Here is a 22,186-nt window from a genome sequence, read left to right as displayed (position 1 = left end):
CTGGTAGATGTATTGTTTTCTAGATTGTGAAAGTGTGTGTACTCAAGTATGTGAAGGACAATTTATCTTGGTCATAGATTGACAAGAATGGCTCTTTGTACTCTATACATCACTATGTAATATACTACACAAATACAAAAAAAGTAACACATGCTATAATCTGATAAGAGCTACTTAGCTGAAGATGTTTCATGGGTAATAAAAGAAAAGCAAATATATACAGTTTAGAGTGGAAAAATTCATAAAAGACAAAATGCAGCTATAGGAATGTGAAGAAATGTGTCTGCCCCAGTGAAGACCAAGTGGCAATTACCTTTCAGACTCAAACTCTCCTTGCTCATCATAGTGAACCGTGCAACGTGTTAATCTGCGCTGCTTTATTTCAGTTGTTGGGTTCCAGAAAGTCTCAGATAGCTCTGTCTTCTTGTCATTAATAAACACTTCACTATCCTGAAACATCAAATAATATTATATAGACTTCCGATACCACCATCTTTAAACTAAAATAATCTTAAGTCAAAAATTATAGAAGTGTTATTGCTAAAAATTGGAAATAGAATAAAAAGTATTTGTTTCCAAAAAAAAAAAAAAAAATGGTCTGTGCCGTGGTGACAGAATACAATTAGAGGGGGCCTACTGAAGGCATACAAGAAGCACAATTTAGCATACCAATATAACCTTATTTTGTGAAAAATCTAATTTTTTGGAGTGTATATATAATTCATGAATACAAATACTTTTTGGAGTGTATATATAATTCATGAATACAAATACTACCAATATAATAATTTCCTTTACCATTACATATTACTGAAATATATACTTTTCTAGAGATACCACTCCCAAATGTCCCACTGACCTCAGTAGTATGCAAATAAGCTGCAAGCATTCAGTTTATACTGATGGCAGTCACAGCAGCTTAGCTAGACTGCAACAAGATTTGTTTCTGGAACTTAACATATTAGAGTTTTACACCCTTGGTCAGTATTGGCCTCCATGCACACTGGACGTTAAAATAAAGTTCTAAAAACACCAGTAGCTTTGCAGTGAGTCTTTCCACGTTTTCTAATGTTTCTGCAATAGCGTTTATTAGCGTTTTTCCACGTTAGTGTTTTTTAGCGTTATTTTTATTTTCTTTCAATGGATCAAAAACGTTAAAAAAACGCTGGTAACTAACATTTTTTGGAAATTTAGAAGTAAAGGGAAAAAATAGAGAGGAAGGCAAGTGAGAGAGGAAATGGCTAGGGGAGGACCCAGGAAATCAGAAAAAGATGGTCACTTCTAAGCACCCGTACACACAGTCGGACATTCTGACAGAAAATGTCAGATCGGACCGTGTTGTCGGATAATCCGACTGCGTGTGGGCTCCATCAGACTTTTTCCATCGGAATGTCCGAACCAACAAAGTTTGAGAGCTGGATATAAAATTGTCCGACAACATGATTAGACCGGACTTTGTTCAATGGTTTGTAGAGACTTCCAATCGGACAAAGTGCCATGCATGCTCAGATCAAATTACGAGACCAAAGCTATTGGCTACTAGCCTGAAACTTAGTCCCATTGTAACTAACAAACGTCAACACGTTCCGATTTTCCGACAACTTTGTCCGACCGTGTGTATGCAACACCAGTTTCGGACAAAATCCATTGGAAAAAATCCAATTTTGTGGTCGGAAAGTCCGACCGTGTGTAGGGGGGCTAATTCCCCTACCTGCAGTTATTGCCAAACTATCATATACAAAGGTAGACAAGTAAAAAGTTTTGAAGCAAACTGAATACTCTAGCAAAGTGTAAAATTAATCCAAAAAAAATCATGTTTCATAAAAGTTTCAGTTTAGTCTTGCAAAGGGCCCATATTTATAATGTCAGGTTACAATGCTTGTGCACTACTAGTTGATCTTAGGGCAATTAGTTTGCTTCTGCTTTGTTATCAGGCTCTCTCTCCTGCACTCCACTACTGACCGGGCAGTCTGCCCGCCACAGTTATAGCTTAAGACCCCATTCACACCTGAGCGTTTTGTAGCTTGACGCCTGAAGCTACAAAACGCTAGAGGGGAAAAAATCCATTATTCTCAATGGAGATGGTTCACATCTCCACTCCAAGTCGCCTGAAGCCCTTGGCCTGAAGATAAAACAAGTTCCGGACCCTTTTTTGTCGAGTGAATCGGGCTGATTTGGGCGTTTTTCTTCTTTTAACATTGGTGACCTTTTGCCCTGCACAAATCACGGTAAAAAACGCAGCGAATCTCGGTAAAAAACGCTGCAAATCGCGGTAAAAAACGCTGCAAATCGCGGTAAAAAACGCTGCAAATCGCGGTACAAAATGCCGCAAAAAACGCTTGAAAACGCTACGCTCAGGTGTGAATGCAGCCTAATAGTGGACCAGTCTTTAAGGCAGGAATCCTCATTACTGCATACTAGAGCACCATGGAATTCAGAATGCTTTAAGTAAAATACAACCGAATTTAGAGACATTTAGATGTTCCTCCTACATCATACAAAAGATTTTAAGCAGATGGTCTGCTAACCTAACCAGTTTCCTACCCTCCCTTTATTCTTTAACCCACCATGCAGAAATCACTTCTCCTTCCATTTACTTGGCAGTGTTTCTGGGATCCCTAAACCTCAGGGCTGCTGTTATTCCTCTTACCTGGGTGCAGAAGTGATATGGACTGGCTGCCCAATGTAAAGTAGCATGACCTAAAATGCAGAAAGCTCAACACTACCACCAGGTAAACAAGTGATTTCTGCATATTAACTAAGAGAAGAAAGAAATGTTAGAAAATGGACTAGTATAGTAAATTAATTTAGGTCTACCTAAAAAAACATCTGTTTGGCTGCAAGTTTTATTCAGGCCCCTTTCACACGGGACAGATCCGTAATGATCCGCCCCGTGATGATCCGCTTGCTCAGCAGGGATCGCTCTGTTTATTCCCGCTGAGCCCGCGGATGACAGGGCAGTCCCTGCACACTGCAGGGACCGCCCTGTCAGATCTCCACTCTCCTCTATGGGGGATTGGATGAACATGGACCGTCTGTCCGTGTTCATCTGATCCGCTCTGCAGACGGAGAGAAAAATAGGATTTTCCTCTGTCTGCAGAATCGGACCATAGCGGAGACAGATGATATTGGGTGTCAACGGATGTTCATCCCATAGGGATGCATGTATGTCCGTATTTCATCCGCAAACGGATGGATGAAATACGGACATACTGTCCGCATGTGTGAAAGGGGCCTTAAAGGTAGTTCTGTGGCAATGCTAGGATAACAAACAACAAATGGAAAAATAAACGGCTACCTCATGTTTCTAGGTACAGGTTTTGCAGCTGCAGAAATTTTGGGAGTGGGCCTCAAGAATACTGTTTCTCGTAAGAGATTCAGGAAACGTTTGCCTGATTCATGGCAGCCCTTGGCTGATGCCAAAAATCCCATGCATGTTTAGAGTGTCTAACTACAAAATATTTTTTACCTCTAACATCAGGTCTGTGTGTAAAGTCATGCCCATTGGTCCCACCCAATTATATCATGTTAGGCAGAAAAAAATAAATCTTAAAGCAATAAGAAGAAGCCATTTTGTATGCCATTTAGAAATCATTTATCATATCAGGGCTGTCACTTACTGCCACTTACCCAGTGCCCCTCCAGTGTTGCCAAGACTTCCTTTCCCAACTTTATCTTCCCTGATATCTGATTTACACTGTCTTCACTACCAAGAAAGGGCTGCAAGGCAAACATGCAAGTTTGAAACACAGAAAACAATGAATACATGAAAACAACTGCACATTACGAAATAGACATAAATTCAATTGTTAGCTTTGCTAGTATTTTGAGTTGTTTTTTTTGGCTATAGCTTGACCTTAATCAGATGGCTGGGTCATGCATTGGAAGCTTTTAACTTGCTATTAAGTAGCAGATTTTCTGTTCCTTTGTACATGAGACTGAAAGCTGTGTCATACACATAGGGCTACACACCTCATTCAGGTGTGGATGCCTTTATGGTAAAAAATAAATAAATATAAAAGCATCACTGTAACGTGTGTGCAACACAATGCATTGCCATTTTTCACTACATTTAACTTCTGTACCACCAACTCTTAAAAAATACCAGCACATAAAAAGATACCACACATTATTTGTACTCCGTATGTTTAGAGTCCCCTTGACTAATTTAGACCATAAAATCCTCCCAAATGACCACCTAGACCGCTAGAGAAAAGATAGCATGATACTAAACATATCTGTCTCAAAGAACCATTTAGAAATCTTACAAAATGGTCTAAGAATCCATGCTGTTTAAAAGCTAAAATTGAAAGCAAGTCAAAACCTAAGCTTAAAGGATAAGTTCACCTTTGGGAACATATTACATATTCCACCCAATTTTAGGGTGGAACATGGAACATGTAACATGCCCCCAGTGCTCCATTTGCCACTGGCTGCTCACCCTCCCTGTGGCAGCAGTACGGGGAGAAGTTGGGGTAGTATGGGTAACAGTGGCAGTCCACCTAACATGTAGGGTGCCAGGCGCATGGATTCCAATGGGTTTTTTTTTCCTTTTTTTTTTTAAGAGCCATAGGATCTTATGGGCTTCAAAAGGGTGGGCTCGGGGCGCAAAAAAAATATACCACCAGCTGCCACTGATGGCTAACCCGATACACTGACAGATCTACAGGAGACTTGCATGGCATCAGTGATCTGCTGATTGCTGGTGCAATGCTTTCCAGGCTCCTGCAATAAAAAAATAGTAAATGCAGATTTTTTTTAATATAATCTTTATTTATAGAAAACAAAGTAACATGTCTCAATAGGCATTCTTCAACATGAAGAAAAATATAGAAAATTTCAGACATGTATAATATATGCGAACATACAAAACACATCTACTTGCTTTAACGTATTCTCCACTAGGAGATAGCGACAACCTTAGAGGCATACACACAGACCTACATGATAAATAAACAAGTAGGTTCTGGAACCTATCCCGGAACGTCAAAGACAGTTCAAGTTTGAATACTATACTGAACAACAATGCAGTCCTGTAGGCCTTGCTACCGAGGAAGGGGGGCCAAATGGGGCCATCAAACCTCCTAAATGAACATTTTTAACTTTATCTGAACAATATGTCCCCATTTTTCCTGTAAGCAAAATATTACAGTAGTCTGATGCAGTGAAAAGGGCAATAGTTTTGTGGCCTTTAAATTTCACAGAAAATGTACATGATTCATGCGGACGTGAAATTTACAATTTTATGGAAACAATAACTACAGGAAGCTAAAATGTAGCATGCCAGTAGGGTACAGGAGAGCAAGAAAATAATTGATGGTTACCATCAATTGTAAGTAAGGCAAGTCAGCTGCAGTATAAAATATGCAGAAGGAGCAGATAATCTAAGCATTACTGGCATGTAGAACAGTTTAAGTTGATTAAAAGCTCTGCAAGTCTCGATGAGGTAGTTGCCAGTAAGAGCTGCATTTTTTCATGTTGACCAGACACCTACCTTATAATCCTTGAAACATTTTATATTATTTTTGGCCGCAGGAATAAAACAGATGCACTCAAAATAAATTAAATAAGTAAAATTTCTATCTCCATCAAAGCTACACTGAGGCTCGGTTCACATCTATGCAGTTTGCGATTGATGTGTTCTACAGTGCATTTTGCGTATTTTCTGCACACGCGATTTTGCGGCGATTTGCGTTTTTTATGCTTTTTTTGGCCAACTTGGTGTTGGGTAGATTAGAAAACCACAAAACGCAAACTGTGGCAAAAATGCACTACATGATTTTCTGCAGGTTTTCAATTGAACTCAATCAACCAAAAAAAAAAAACACAGTTTTGCATTTAAAAAAGTACCTGACCCTTTCCAAAAACGCAGAGATTGAAAAAAGCATAGATGTGAACGTGTCCCATAGGAAACCATGTTAAATAGACAGGAGTGTGTTTCTGTAAAAAGCACCAAAAAACACAGATGTGAACCAGGCCTAAGTGGCCTCATTTATAAGATACACCAACCTAAGAGCCCTTTCTCAACCAATGCAATCCAGAGCCTAAGGTGTCAAGCATACAGCACTTACAGTAGATACTACGTCAGTTCCACTACAATACAGATGAACTAGTGATAGGTAAAAAATTGATTTCTAATTGGATTAGCTTGTTTTTCCTCATCTCACAAATCCCTGCACGAAATGACACAGTGATCTAGATCACATGGATAAAAAAAAAAAAATGAACCCATTTAAGTAATCATAAAAATGTAAAACATGAAATATATTTTATATACAACTAGCTAATATGACACGTTTTTATTTCTTCATTAATTCAATAGGGATGGAAGTATGCATTCGGTTATGTATGGTTTATTCATTAATATACAGAAATGGTACAGTTTTGTACATTTATTTTTTTTCAATACTAATTTGTCCATGGTGTTTTCGCATGGGATAGGTTTAGGTGAGTGCATTTTTGTTATTATATATAGCCCCACCTCTACATGCTGATGGCCTTGTCATGGTTGTCTGTGAAGCGTTCGGACTACATCCAGGCTTCACCTATTATACTGTGTCAACCGCACTTTCTATTACTTTTTAGAACCAGTATTGGTTCATCATCTTCATTAGATACACTAGACTGGTATTTGTCATCTCAACATTTCTATCTATTAATTCACAGAGGTTTATTATGATGAGGTCTTCTTTATCACCTTTATCCATGGGATAACACACTCCCCGGAATGTCTGTACCTGATGTTTTGCCATTACTGCCCCTTGTGTTATACCACCTCAGCTCCCGGGATTGATGAACCATCCGGCAACTCAACCTTAGCCTTCATCGCTTCACATGTGGACTCCTACATGCTCCTTAGCAGGGTAGGTTCCTTGTTTATTGCCTCCCTTAATACCCCCCTCTCCTATGCCGATACCCATTGATAATAATCCTTATCTATTAATATCTTTAGATTCCCTTTATTGCATCTGCTCCTGATTAGTGGAGGTATTTCACGAAACGCGTCAAATTACTTGATGCTACCCACGTGTTTACATTCTAGGAACAACTTTCAACATGTTACTTTATCATTGTATATGTTCTATATTTATACTATTCATATGGATCAAAAGAGTCTGGCACTACCATGTATTACTATGTTATGCTTGTATGTATTACATGTATGGAATAAAACATTTTATCTTCATATAAAATGATTCCCTGTTTATATTTTACCATGTTATAGCTGGCACGTACTATGATTCACGTGCCAGACATATTTGTAACCCATTAACACTGCATGCTTCATATAAAGCCCCAATTTTTCCTCCCCTAGTTAGTTTTGCAATTTAGGGGTGGAGGCTGGGAACTATTCATTGCTCCTATGCCTCATATAAAGTCCCACACTTTTTTTTTCTTCATCAAGTAGCTAACGTGTCTACATTTGTTTTGATGTCATAGCAGCAATCAGAGAAAAGGGAACCACTCCAAATCATTCAAGAATTCACGGGTTTGCACAGTGCCTGTCTGCTTAACACTAAATAACTTTACAGGAGGGGAGATTCCAGAGATGATCTCATCAGTGTGCTCCTTCTCCTCCATCATTCAATCAGTAGGGAGGGAATATTACTATGATTTCAGGGGTAGAAGGGTGAAAAAATAAATAAAAACTACCACTGCAGTGTGCTTCCCCACCAAGGGTATTTTTTTTTTCATACTCTGAAGTTTAGTTTTTAGCAAAAAAAAAAGGGGGGGGGGGATATTTATTATAGCAAAAAGTACAAAAAAAATTGTGTTTTTTTTCAAAAAATTGTTGCTTTTTTTTGTTTATAGCGCAAAAAATAAAAACGCAAGAGGTAATCAAATATCACCACAAGAAAGCTCTATTTGTGGGGGGAAAAAGAAATCAATTTTATTTGGGTGCAGCGCCGGATAACTGTGCACTTGTCAGTTAAAGCGATGCAGTGCCGATGGCCTCATCATTTAGCAGCCAAATCTTCCGGGGCTGAAGCGGTTAAAACACAAATGCTCACGCAAAAAAAAAAAGAAAAATGTACCTTCCTGTGCATAGTATATGATAAGCAGCTAAGCAAAGAAAGGGGTGCCAATGGACATTATCCTTACATAAAACAAACAAAAAGAACTGATCTGATCCATGATTGTGATCAGGATGGCAGGTTATGCACTCTTCCGGGTCGTTCACTCAGTATGTATTTTTTTTTTTATTATTATTACTATACACGATTTATATAGTGTCCAACAGTTTACGCAGCGTTTTACAATGTATAAAGGGGGGGGGAGGCGACAACACAATTACAGTATACAAAAGGTACAGGAGGGCCCTGCTCGTAGAGCTTATATTCTAAAGGGAGGGGGTGGTGGTACAAAAGGTAATAGCTGCAGAGAATGATTTGATGGGGGTGGCTCAGGGACTGTTGTTAGGTTGGTGTAGGATAGGCTTCCCTGAATAAATTCGTTTTCAGGGATCTCCCAAAGGTGGACAGGGTAGGGGCTGATCAGACAGACTGGGGCAGGGAGTTCCAGAGGATGGGAGAAGCTCTGGAGAGTGTATAAAAAGAAAAGCATGCATACCTTTAATTTAAACTCTAGAATGGCACTATACCCAGTTTTCTCGCAGGTAATGGTGACATTTCCTCCAAGCTCTAGAGTCATGGTGCCATAAAGGATTCCTGTAGAAACACAAAAAATAGGTAATACATTGGCAGGATATTCGGCAATGCCATAACATAGTACTAGGTAGAAGGACTCTTACCTTTACAGTGAGCATATGGCATAGTCATAGTGTAGTCCTCTCCTCTGTTAAGGAATGTTAATCTTCCATCTCCTTCCAGAAGAGCTGAGAGGGAATTGCCTGTGGGATAAAAAAAAAAGTGGATGTAAACCCCATTCATGAACTTTGAACTGGGCACATTTATCTGCCGGGTTTTCTTATCTCTCTTCAAAGTCCCGTGGCTATCTCCTGCTCTGTTCTTCTGTTATCAGCACGATAACTTCCGACAAGTTATCCATCAACTGTGATAAAACCAGGCTGAATTTTGTGTCAGGGCAGGTGCTATAAATAGATTAGCAGAGAGCTGGTCTATTCACCGCACAGCTCTGCATGGTTTCTTGCTTTTTCTGCCTATGTGGAGAGGGGGTGTGTGTCTTTTCTCCAATTAGCAGTCTCACAGTGTATGGCAAGAATCCACATCCACAGGTGAATCACACACACTTTCTAAACAGTATACAGATATAAACCTGAAGACAGCAGATATACATGTAAAACTTATGTAGGTGGGTTTATTTAATCTCTGTGTAGCATCTGTGGCTGTTCACTTCCCTCAGTATATGCAAGGGTTTACATCCACTTTAAACAAAATATACTGCTGCATATGTCCTTGCAATGTAAGATAAATATAAATGTCTTACTTTAGGTTACATTATATCAACAACGTCATCCTGTCCCTGGGTGACAACACCTACTCATTTCAACTGCAGCGTTGTCAATCTACAAGCAGGAGCTCCAATACACAGTGCACTGGCACAGTTGTCACTAGTTACCACAAAAAAAAAATCTGCTGGAGTGCTAAAACATGTACAGAATTATGATGGTGCTGATCATACAGAGAGTCTCCAGGATCTAGATCACACACATAAAAAATACAATTTAACCCATTTAAATAATCATTAAAATGAAAGAATTTAAAAGTGGTTGTAATAGCTGAAGGTTTTTTACCTCTATGCATGAAGGTGAAAAAGCTTCAGTATGCAGCTACCCCCTCAGCCCCCTAATACTTACCAAAGCCTGGTCTCGATCCAGTGATTTGCACAAGACCTGAGGCTCTCCTGGGTCTCTCCCTCCTGATTGGCTGAGATGCAGCAGCCATTGGTGGGGTTAAGTCATGCTCTCTGTGTCATATGGAAGCAGAGAGCTGGCTTGGGAACGAGCATACATGAGTGCCCCCAGGGCAAGCGACTTGCTATGGAGGGCACCCGGCAGGTGGGGGAGGCCAGAGCGTGGGAGGGGATCAGAGAAGATTAGGATCGGGGCTGTTAAGTGCAAAACCACTGCACAGAGCAGGTAAGTATGACATGTTTGTTGTTTAATAAAAGATGATAAAATTAAAATATTTAGAAAATAAAAATAAATTTACTTTACAATTGCACACTGTTTTTTTTTTTATACAGCCATCTAGCTATCTCAACCTCTTGCAGACCTCTGCATAGCAGCAGACAGAGGGAAGGGGCAGCACTCTATTGCAGTCAAGTCTTAATTGCTTTGCACAGTGCTCATCAACCTAACGCTAACAAGTTTGCAGGAAAGGTAATTACAGGGATGACTTCATCAGTGTGATTCTTCACTTCCAGTATCCAATCAGCAGGCAAAGAAAAACAGGTATGGTTTTGGGGGTAAAAAGGTGTTAGAGCTGCATTAAACCCAAAAGCAAACATTTATTATATTGTAGCTCACCAATTCTAAGATGTGATGGCTGCATTTATTTTTTTCTTTAAGGCTTTCCTTCTTCTATTTTCATGTTGTAATCCAGCCACCAAGTCTGTAATTTTTCACAAGCTCAAACTCTCAGCAGAATGTAACAGTTTACATGGATGAGACAAACCACTTAACACTGGTGGGGTTATTAAAATGATAAGCTTTTTATTTATTCACGTAAAATTTTTATCCCAAAAGGAAAAACTATTTGCGGTAATGGTTATAAAGTGTGTGCTGCAGTTTGCCTTTAATTTGTTAGCATATCTAAATCTGCTAGTACTTTAACACTCCCCTCTCCCCCAAACTGACAATTCTGCTGTGCCTCTTGTGTCTCACTAATACATGAGGTTTATTACTGGCCAGATCACCAGGAGAAAACCGAGGCAGCCTCCACATTTAAAGATCTGTAAGCTGCAATATTATACATTTTTGGTTTAGGGTTTAATACTGCTTTAAAGATAACCCCCCCCCCCCCCAATTGCAAGCGCTAAATACTCATCTTTGCCCAAGTTACCAGTAAAAAAACACTTTCTGAAAGCCTGCCCACAACTTAGAGAGAAGTGAGCGCGAGCTGCCAGAGGAAGCAGGGATATATTTTACTGGTACACCAGGCAAGAAAAGATGTGGATGCACTTATTGTAACTTATGAAGACAGTGAGGATGATGATTGAAGAGCTAACAAAAATGTAAAAAGTAAAATAATAAACTAGTTAAAGAGGTTATAAACCTCACCGAGACATTTGTATATAGGTAAGCCGAGAATAAGGCTTACCTAAAGGTACAGTAAATATCTCCTAAACTTGTGCCGTTTAAAGGAAATATTTACTGTATACTGCGCCGATGATGTCTTCGGCGCATGCGCTCTGAAGAAACAGTGGCCTGTACCATTTCTTCAGGCGAGTGTGCCATAACTGGCGGCCCCCCTGCGCGTATGAGTGGGAGTTGGGGCACGTGGTCCTGGAAGGAAGAGGGGCGAAGATAGATGCGACCTGCAGCGGGGGCGACGCAGGCTTTGTTTGCAGGTAAGTGTCACATAATGTGCTAGTATGTGGTGTTTACTAGCACATCATGCCTTTATTGTGCGGGGGGGGGACTTATTTTTTGCAGGCTTTTCTTACTCTTTAAGCGAAGATTGATTTCTTTGCAAGGGGGAAGAGGTTCATCACCTTAGGACACAAGCAAAAAACAAGGGAACAAGGAGCATGCCTTGAAAGCTTTGCCAAAGTTCAGTCACCTGAAGGTATGGGCCTTTAACCCATGGCGTATGAATACTTTGTCTGTCATGTACAGCAAAATTAAATGGCCTTTAAATCTTGCAGTGTGGGCGGAAGCCCCACAGCAATGGTAATATGCTACAGATATACAGTAAAATGGGGCATAAAAGAGAGATTGTAAATACTATACTTTACCAACAGTGGTCTACAAAAAGGTATTCTTTTGTGAGAGTTTAATCATATTTTAATGTAAGAAAATATTCAAGAAATGCATTTAGCCTTCTACCACCATTCTGCAGTTTCACAAGTGAAAAACATTTTTCAGCAATTTAGAATACAACGAAGATCAAAATCAGATGTTTTGATATGATATTTAATCTCCCTGGCGGTATGATTAGTTCTAATTTTAGGTGCTGAAAGCGGTAGAATTATTTTGCATGGAAATTTGGCGTTTTATATTGTAGGCCTGCAATTCTTAGGAATAACTCTCTTAAATCTGTTCAACCCAGAGTCTAGCAGACATCCCGGGTATGATAAAATTTATAATATAAGAAATAATGATAATAAATAATAATAAAAATTATTCAATAATGTAATCAAATCCAAAAACACTGAAATTTTCTCATTTGCAGAATTGTCGCTGTCATTAGATTTAGTGTTTGATGACGAATTTCCCCACAAATCGCTGTCGCTCAATTCTGCAAGTGATTATAATTTATTATCGCTGTTTTCTAGTTGGTCTAAAATCACTTTTGACATAAAGGGACACTTTTTGGTTGCTATGGACCATCTCCAAATTCCAGGCAGAAAAAAACGTAAAAAAGTATTTATAATATAAAAGTGCATGCAGGGCACTGGACAGACCACTAGGGACAAAATGGGTGTGTCATTTTTTTATACAGTACTGTAATCTGTAAGACTGTGTGTGTTTTAACTTTTTTGAATTTTGCGCCCATCTCCACTCCCGTGCGCCATAACGTCGCAGGGAACGGAGCTCGGCGGCACGGAGGACAGCTCGATCACACAGCGCGGAGGACATCGCTGGATCCAGGGAACAAGGTAAGTAAGTCTCCCTGTATCCAGCGATGCGATCCCGAGTCTGGCTTGGGGTTACCGCTTATGGTACTGAAATCCCAGCCCGAGCCAGACTCGGGATCAACGCCAGGGAGGTTAAACTAAAATAGGTGCCATTGCAGTTTCTATTGATCTAAGGCTTAGGACCGCTTTAATATTATTATTATACAGGTGTTAGAACATGCCAACAGTTTGTGCAGCACTCTACAATATAAGGGAGATATAGTACAGTTACAATAACATTGAATACAAGAGGGTTAGGAGGGCTCCACAATCAAATAGGGTAGGGGAAGTGGTACAAAGGAATTAAAAGTTCATTAGTTAGGAGGTGGTGGGATAGGCTTCCCTAAAGAAATGGGTTTTCAGGGATTACCTAAAGGTACACAGAGTGGAGATAGCCGGAGAAACTGAGGTACAGTTCCAGAGGATGGGAGAGGCTCCGGGAGAAGAGCATTGGAGGAGACAAGGGGGATAGAGAGCTGGTGATCTAAGGAGGAGCAGCGGGGACAGTATGGGTGATATATTGAGATAAAATTAGAGATGTAGCTTGCGGCACAGTTGTGGAAGCTTGGTATATTGTTGTTGGAATTTTACATTTTATTTATTGGGTGATTGGAATCCAGTGAAGGGATTGGCAGAGAGGGGTGTCAGACACTAAACAGTTGGTAAGGTAGAGGAGTTTAACATTCATGATGGAATGAAGGGGGATAGCGTTACAGAATAAGGTTCTGTACAGGTTATAATATTACTCTGATCCAGCCCCAATTCTAAAGTGCACAGTGCATTTAAATCCCCGAGTATTGAGCACTTCTGTATTGATAAAAGAAATCCTAAGTAAAAATGTGATTTTTTGGCTTGAGAACTAGTTAAAAATAGATGAGTCTGTATGAAATAAATCTGGACATGTCATAAAATACAGCGAGCGGCTAGCAAAGGTTTGGTGTATGCCCCTAAGGGCCAGTCCACACATGTTCCCATGCAATTTCAGAGTACTTCCTTTTATAGCGGTTGGATAGCCTACGCATTCAAACATAAACCTATGGAGAACAGGACCATCATTCATTTCCAAAATGAGTAAGGGTAACACTTGTAGACATTGTAAAGTCCAGCATAGACACTTCGTACGGTGGCTTAGTAATGAAACTGCCATCAGACCTGATACTGTCTATGATTGTCAGAGACTTTACCAGATTTATGAGTTTTGCCCTCACTCATTATAGAAATGTGCTATTCAGTTCAGATTTGTATACGTTGAAATCCGTATGCCAGATAGCAGATCTCCCAACTGATAGAGACAAATCTCCAGTGAGCGGCTACGTCAGAAGAGGCTGCCCGAAGGCATTCTGTGTCTGTTTAGTCTCCAGATGTGCTTGCCCCCAATTGGATGCCCAGGGCTATTGCACTTTTGGCATCACCCCCTGCATGCCATTAAAAACTATAGGAATGATCTGAATGAGGGGGGCATTCAGAAACAACTGTATGATTAGCCTACAGACAGGGGGTCGTGTTTTCTCAGTCCTATATCCTTCAATGATCATTTAGTCACACTATTCAGCTTGGGCATTAGTTCAGCATTATTTAGCTTAGTGCGTAAGACTTTAATGTTTTTTTGTTTGTTTTGTTTTTAATTAAAAGGTAATATTAGTGAGAGGCAGAAAACAACTAGCCTATGTGACTGTGACAGATTTTTACACTGGCTGGCCACAGATTGAGAAACAGGAACAGGGGGCTGATCTGTGTGAGACATGTACACAGGCAAGCGCAAAGGCTTCTGTTGAGACCCCAGGATTTAAAGGATTTGACTCTCCAAAGAGCAGCATCTTAATCCTGGAAGTAGATGCTGCCTTGAATGACTCCTGAAGAAAGACGGCACAGGCCTTCGCAGGGAAATTAAAGAATAAAGAATTAAGAAAAAAAAGAATGAAAATTTTAATAAAGATGAAGCGCAGTGATCCCTTTAGGAGTTAACATGTTTAAGTGTTACATAGGCTAGGTCTACTTTAACTGTCATTTATGGAATAGAATTAGACTCACTTACCATAAAATTTGGATTTGGCCAGAATACTCCCACTAAGACAAAATCCATCTTTGCGATTACTGACATAAAAGGCAGACACTGGTGGATGATGGGAAACCTAGTAATAAAGTTAAGAATAATGTCACAGATTTAAAATAATTATGTACTATTACCAAAGCTCATCAGGCCTCAAGCTAACAAATACTACAATGTAAATCAAAATTATTAATGAAAGTATACAAAAAGTAAGTTTCAGCACTGTAAAAACTCATTCACAGCACGGATCCCATGTGTCTCAATCAGCAGCAGCTGGTCAACCTGGACAACTATCAGACTTTTCTATATAACTTATCACACCTTATGAACCTAGGCCTCTATCCAATTTTGAAAAAAAGTTAATTAAATGTATATACAGTATTTGTATATATACACACACACACAAACACACAGTGCCTTGAAAAAGTATTCAAAGTATTCATACCCCTTGAAATAGTCCACATTTTGTCAAGTTACAAACAAAAATGTATTTTTTATTGTGATTTTATTTAATAGATCAACACAAAGTGGCACATAATTGTTAAGTAGAAGGAAAATTATAATATCTGAAAAGTGTGGTATGCATTTGCATCCTGCCCCCTTTATGCTGATACCCCCAAATCTAGTGGAACCAATTGCATTCAGAAGTTGCCTAATTAGTAAATAGAGTCCACCTGTGTATAATTTCATTTCTGTATAAAGTCAGCTGTTCTGTGAAGCCCTCAGTGGTTTGATAGAGAACCTTAGTAAACAAACAGCATCATGAAGGCAAAGATAAAGTTGCGGAGAGGTTTAAAGCAGGGTTATGTTATAAAAATATCCCAAACTTTGAACATCCCACAGAGCACTGTTCAATCCATCATTCGAAAATGGAAAGAGTATGGCACAACTGCAATCCTACCAAGACATGGTCGTCCACCTAAACTGATAGGCCGGGCAAGGAGAGCATTAATCAGAGAAGCAGCCAAGAGGCCCATGGGAAATCTGGAGAAGCTGCAGAGATCCACAGCTCAGGTGGGAGAATCTGTCCACAGGACAACTATTAGTCGTGCACTCCACAAATCTGGCCTTTATGGAAGAGTGGCAAGAAGAAAAGCCATTGTTGAAAGAAAGCCGTAAGAAGTCCCATTTGAAGTTTGCGAGAAGCCATGAGGGGGGACACAGCAAACATGTGGATGATGGTACACTGGTCAGATGAGACCAAAATCAAACTTTTTGGCCTAAAAAGCAAAACGCTATGTGTGGCAGAAAACCAACACTGTAGAGTTGTTAGAGTCTGCAAAAACACTTGAGACTGAGGTGGAGGTTCACCTTCCAGCAGGACAACCTCCCTAAACATACAGCCAGAGCTACAATGGAATGGTTTAGATCAAAGCCTAGTCAAAGTCCAAGCCTAAATCCAATTGAGAATCTATGGCAAGACTTTAAAATTTCTGTTCACAGATGCTTTCCATCCAATCTGACAGAGCTTGAGCTATTTTTCAAAGAATGGGCAAAAATGGAACTCTCTAGATGTGCAAAGCTGGTAGAGACATCCCCAAAAAGACTTTCAGCTGTAATTGCAGTGAAGGGTGATCATACAAAGTATTGACTTGGGGGGCTGAATACAAATGAACTCCACACTTTTCTAATATTTGTAAAAAAAATTGAAAACCATTTATCATGTTCCTTCCACTTCACAATTATGTGCCACTTTGTGTTGGTCTATCATATAAAATTCCAATAAAATACATTTGTTTTTTGTTGTAACATGAGAAAACTTGATAAAATTTCAAGGGGCATGAATACTTTGTCAAAGCACTGTGTGTGTGTGTGTGTGTATATATATAATGTATATATTATATATTTAAAAAAAAAAACAAGTATCATTAAAAAAAATCCACATTAAAATCGTAAAGCGTTATCCAAATAATCACAATTCCCATGCCAATAAAGGGCCAAGAGAGGTGACAGATCTCAAAAAGTCCTTTGTGCAAAAAATAAAATAAAATGACTTCTGTGCGTCAGTGCTGCCCCTTTGAAGTAAATCATTCACCAGACCTAACTGATCCCTTGTAATAAGAAGGTCAGTAAGTGTTAGGTGCAAAGCTTTTTCTCCAGGCTTTCCTCCTTAAGTTTTCATAAACTCTCTGGGACCTTTTTCTTCTCTCCTAAGCAGACTGACCAAGAAGAAATCACAAGAGTGTACTAAAAACAAATCTTCTGATGGTTTACACTTTATTCATTTAATATTTTTGCACAATTACATGAAGTAATGCAGGTGTTTGTAGCTTCAGAGCTCATTGGCACTTTAACCCTTAGCTCTGCTATTTTTCTTTATTTCACATTATAGTGGTGTCAGAGGGCATACACCCAACTAGCAGCTGCTGGGGATTGTAGGCAGATAGATGCCTTTGTGTACCATAAGTGCGGGTGCAATCTGTACAACTAAATAATAGGCTGATGAAAGGAGCCAGAGCTGGCCATGGCTAAAAACATGTCACAGTGACTTGAGGATGTGCGAATAAAGGCCTAAACTAAGTTCACTCTAGCCTGTATTTTACTGTGGAGACAGCAGTGTGATATGTGCTTATCCTTTTTCAGAAAAGCACAAGACAACACACACTTAAGTCTAAAATTGTGTAAATCAAAGATTTGTTCATGATGTATGCTGATATCCAAGAATGTGTGGGCAACTTGAAAAAGGCTTTCTAGGCACAGCAAGAAAAACAGAATCCAGTCTCCTCTGCAAATTAAATCAAACTGCAATGATTTTTTTTTTTTTTTTTTTTTTTTTTTAAGAGGAACTGTCACTTTTGAAATATGATTTACCCATCAGTTTAACGCAGGAACAAACGCTAACACACCATCACATTTATATTGGATAGATATTTTTTTTTTTAACTACTTAAAGTACAACAGCCTAAAAAAATGCTAAGTCAAGTTGCTATGTTACATAGTAGGTGAGTTGAAAAAAGTCCATCAAGTCCAACCTATGTGTGTGATTATATGTCAGTATTACATTGTATAATACCTGCATGTTGTGGTCATTCAGGTGCTTATCTAATAGTTTTTTTACATTATCGATGCTCCCCGCTGATACCACCGCCTGTGGAAGAGAATTCCACTTCCTTACAGTAAAGAACCCTCTATGCATTTTAAGGTTAAACTGCTTCTCTTCTAATTTTAGTGAATGACAACGTGTCTTTTTTTTAAAATTCCCTTTCGCAAAAATGTTTATCCCCATTGTGGGGTCACCAGTATGGTATTTGTACATTGAAATCATATCCCCTCTCAAGCTTCTCTTCTCCAGAGAAAAGAAGTTCAGTGCTTATAACCTATATCCTCCAGACCCTTTATTAGCTTTGTTGCCCTTCTCTGGACTTTCTCCAGTTCCAGTACATGCTTCCAGAGGATTGGTGCCCAGAACTGGATGGCATACTCCAGGTGCGACCGGGAGAATTATCGTTTTATCTCTGGAGTTATTCTTGACTGAGCCAAATACTACTTCACATAGGTGTCCGCAGCCTATTGCAGTTTATAACAGTTTACTATGCTTCTGTTATGAGTGATCGCAGTGAGTTCATTTAGAAAAGGAAGGGGCTAGTCAATGACATATTGACTAGCCCCTTACCCTGCTCTCCATCCTGAAACATCCTAGGGGGAGAGGATATAAGAGAATCCAGCAACACTGTAGGTGAAGGGGAGGCAAAGGGGGAAGCAAGGGCAGTAGGGGGAATCGGCATTGCATGTAGTGATTAGGGTGTGCCCAGCTAAACCTGGCACACCCCCTTGCTCACGCCTATGCTCCTTAATTTGTGTCTTACCTTCTCTTATCCCAGACACTGTAGCTCACTGTGGGAGGGTTCCAGCAACAAAGGCAGTGTCCAGAAACCAGTGAGCGGCACATTTTGTTATTAAGATGCCACAGTTCTACTTAAAGATATCTTATTTAAGTTAAGAAGAATGTGGTTAGGAAAGATAGGGATGAGAGAGAACTGATGCAAAATATATGTATGTAGGAGAGACATCTCATCCACCTCACCTCTTGTATCTGTACACTCCCTTATAAACCAGAGCCATGGGCCTATTGATTCGCTATATATAATATACATTTTTTTTTTAATTAAAGCGTTTGTTACCTAAACATTTCATATTCCTGATATGTATCTGCTGTACCATGTACTTGTATGAGAAAACATCCTGTTCTTTTTGTATTGCTTCCTTTGTATGAAATCCCTGGTGTTCCTGCCAGTCCCTCTGCTTTCCTATTAAAAACTGACCGCACGAAGCAGGAGCGCACAGTGTGTTAGTTCTCTAGCTATGCTCTCCTCTAATGATCAGACTTATCCTGACATGGCTTTCATGCACAGCCTGTCACTGGGAAGCTAAGTGTGTTGCTGCTTTTCCTTCCCCCAGTTGTTATGCAGCTAAGAACAGAGAGAATGTGATCACTAAGGCCTCTTTCACACGGGGCGGATCAGTAATGATCCGCCCCGTGATGATCCGCTCGCTCAGCGGGGATCGCTCCGTTGTCCCCGCTGAGCAGGCTGCGGACAGGGCGGTCTCCGCACACTGCGGGGACCGCCCTGTCAGCTCTCCGCTCTCCTCTATGGGGATCGGATGAGCACGGACCGTGTGTCCGTGTTCATCCGATCCGCTCTGCAGACGGATAGAAAAATAGGATTTTCCTCCGTCTGCAGAATCGGACTGTTGCGGAGGCGGAGGAAATCGGGTGTCTGCGGATGTTCATCCGCAGACACCCGCTATCCCATAGGGATGAATGTATGCCCGTATTTCATCCGCAAACGGATGGATGAAATACAGACATATCATCCGCATGTGTGAAAGGGGCCTTAAAAAAAGGGAAAAGGGGTATTTTAAATGTTTTGGACACCTATACAAAAATGTTTTGCCTTTCATTTCTTTTCTAAACTGAATGGGCTGTTTTACATGGTGATCATTTACAAGCACTTTAAATCTTGAAAATCGTTTTTGTAGTTTTTTTTTTTTTTTAAAGCCTCTGATTTTACGCCTAAAACAGCATAATTTAGATGGGTAGAGCAGACGTGAGAGTGGGAAGCTCTTGGTAGATCAGTTATTTAGATGCATTTTAAATGGGCATAAGAATTATTAAAAATGACAGTTCCCCTTTAGGTGCTTTTCATCATCTCGTATCACTAAAGGTGGCTGTTTTTATTATTGTTATTTTCTGCCAGTTGTGATGTATTCGTATATTAAATGTTGTATATGATGCAAAGTTTTTATGTCCATAATATTAAATCCCAATGGTGAGCAAATATTAAATATTATATATAAGGTAAAACGATGTACTGTACTAAAGCCTTCCGGCAAAGTTGCCCATACCTGCTCAGCAATGTAATAGGTTTTGCTACTGGTTTTTGGATGGATCCACAAGCAGCGGAAGGTTTCACCAAGAATTGGATTATAAGGTTTTTTCAGACCCTTAAGGAAAAAAAAAAAAAACCACACATTTAAACACGTGCAGTTATTTACATTGGAAAAGCGTTCTATACAGGATTGTTCTACTAAGGCATTACTTCACTTTGAATGAAAAGCAGACTACAATTTTTAGAATGAGATGTTCTCTCTAACTTCTGTTCCATTAATAATATGAATGTAAATGACATTAACGGACTAAGCTGAACTTTTTATATTAAACCCCAGAAATGGTTTTATAATACAGACATTTGTGTTCACCAGTGTTTTACGTTAAAGAGTCAACTTTTACCTGGACTTTACCTATCAAATACCCTATTTCAATCAAAATTATGTAATTGAAGAAAAAAATGTTTATTTTTATTTTTTATTTTTTATCACCAGCCTGTCCAAGTCCTTCACATCATAATGTTTCAGTGTTGCTTATACACTGCTTTTCAAACCTTTGAGAGAAAGAGTGGTAAATTAAAACAAATTGTGCATTTTTTCTGAAATGCTCTTGCTAACTGGATTGGCTAACCTTAGAAAAAGTTCTTAAAAAAATTAAAAAAATCAGAAAGAAAAAAAAAATGAAAATGCGGGGAAGGATGCCAGGGTCATTCAATTGTCTACTGTCTAGTCATTTTTATAGACTTCAAAGTGGCAACTGGCAAAATGATTTGTTTCATATTTTTCCAATTTCTTAAATATGCCACAGAAGCCAAACAGCTCCTGTAGTCACTAGCTGTTCTGGCCTACCCGAACAAAATTATTAATTGGTGACACTGTCCATGAGAGAAAACCAATCAGCTTCCAGGTTTTTTTTTTTTTGGTCAAAGCTTAATTGAACAAGCTGAAGTTAGAAGCCGATTGGCTACCATGTCAAGCTGCACCAGATTTGGCAATCTCCAGTTTTAGTAGATAAACCAGTGTGGTGTCCAGTCAAAAGAGGATAATGTGTCCACTCTCCCCTATCACTAGACCCCCTACTGTAAGAGACAACAATTTAGCATTTTCACAGGCTCACTTTTAAAGGACATGAAAATCAAATAAAAAATAAACATCCCAGCATGGAAATATCATATCAAATCCTATACATTTTACACCAATCAAACCTTTGGCTTTTTGTAGAATCCTGACAGATACCACTTCACAACTTTCTGCATCCGGCTGTAGGGATTTTCTTCTAGAGCCGCTCTGGTAACAAAAATAAAAATCCATTTCATATTTCAGCAAGTCTTTACAGGTTTCAGTGATAGAAAAAAATGCCCACTTACTACAAACTATTCATGGGAACGCCAAAAAATACTTAGATTTGATGTTAATGAATTTACCGATTTCTGAAGAATCTAAAAGTTTTTTGATTTACTGTGCACAGTTTTTTTTTTAAAGTGTATGGAAAGGCACGTATTTAATTTTAGCGTTGGTGTATTTATTTTAGTTTTGGTAAAGGCTTCGACTCCCTGTCAGGTATTTGCTGTCTGTCATCTGTGTCCATGTGGGGTCCTCCTAAGGGTTTCTCACATCATTAGCTTGGCCATAAAGGATTCTGCTACAAAGTAGATCTGGGCATTTTTTTAAATATTACTTGTAAGTTTTTCCCTGTTCTCTAAAACTGGGAAATCAAGTCAGAGTCAAGGAGGTATACACTGTATTTGGCAGTGGCGCTGTATTGGCTTCACCTAGCCTGCAGATGTTTGATATTTATGGTTTAATAACAACCTGGTACTTTTAAAGGTTGTGTTATGAGACATCACAGTACGGTAAATTTGTACAGTGACTGTTCCGTTTCATGAATGATTACCCAATTCAAAATTATGATATGTATACTCCCTAAACTAAGTTAAAAAAATAAATTACTAGGCAAATAAATACTGTGAAAGAATAGCCAATCTATAACAAAATTAAAAACGTTAATACTCTTTCTAGAACTAGTGAACTTTCAGTATAATTCTA

General features: G+C 39.2%; 1 protein-coding gene across 9 annotated transcripts in view; it reads right to left on the bottom strand.

Annotated features, from left to right (window-relative positions):
* Positions 1–22,186, bottom strand: part of OSBPL8 (oxysterol binding protein like 8) — a 403,742-nt gene that overhangs the window by 23,284 nt on the left and 358,272 nt on the right. For all 9 annotated transcript variants that reach the window (XM_077474149.1, XM_077474151.1, XM_077474150.1 and 6 more), the window contains 7 exons: positions 21,346–21,427; positions 20,159–20,257; positions 14,798–14,894; positions 8,753–8,851; positions 8,572–8,669; positions 3,631–3,720; positions 314–450 (listed from right to left, as the gene is read on the bottom strand). In XM_077474149.1, coding sequence (XP_077330275.1) covers positions 314–450; positions 3,631–3,720; positions 8,572–8,669; positions 8,753–8,851; positions 14,798–14,894; positions 20,159–20,257; positions 21,346–21,427 — 702 coding nt within the window. The remainder of the gene's footprint in view (positions 1–313; positions 451–3,630; positions 3,721–8,571; positions 8,670–8,752; positions 8,852–14,797; positions 14,895–20,158; positions 20,258–21,345; positions 21,428–22,186) is intronic.

The sequence above is a fragment of the Lithobates pipiens genome, unplaced genomic scaffold (assembly GCF_037356315.1).
Source record: "Lithobates pipiens isolate NorthernLeopardFrog02 unplaced genomic scaffold, aLitPip1_a1.2 Scaffold_8, whole genome shotgun sequence".
Lineage (NCBI taxonomy): Eukaryota > Metazoa > Chordata > Amphibia > Anura > Ranidae > Lithobates > Lithobates pipiens.
The sequence above is the reverse complement of the archived record's forward strand: the minus strand, read 5'-3'. Positions and strand labels throughout refer to the sequence as shown.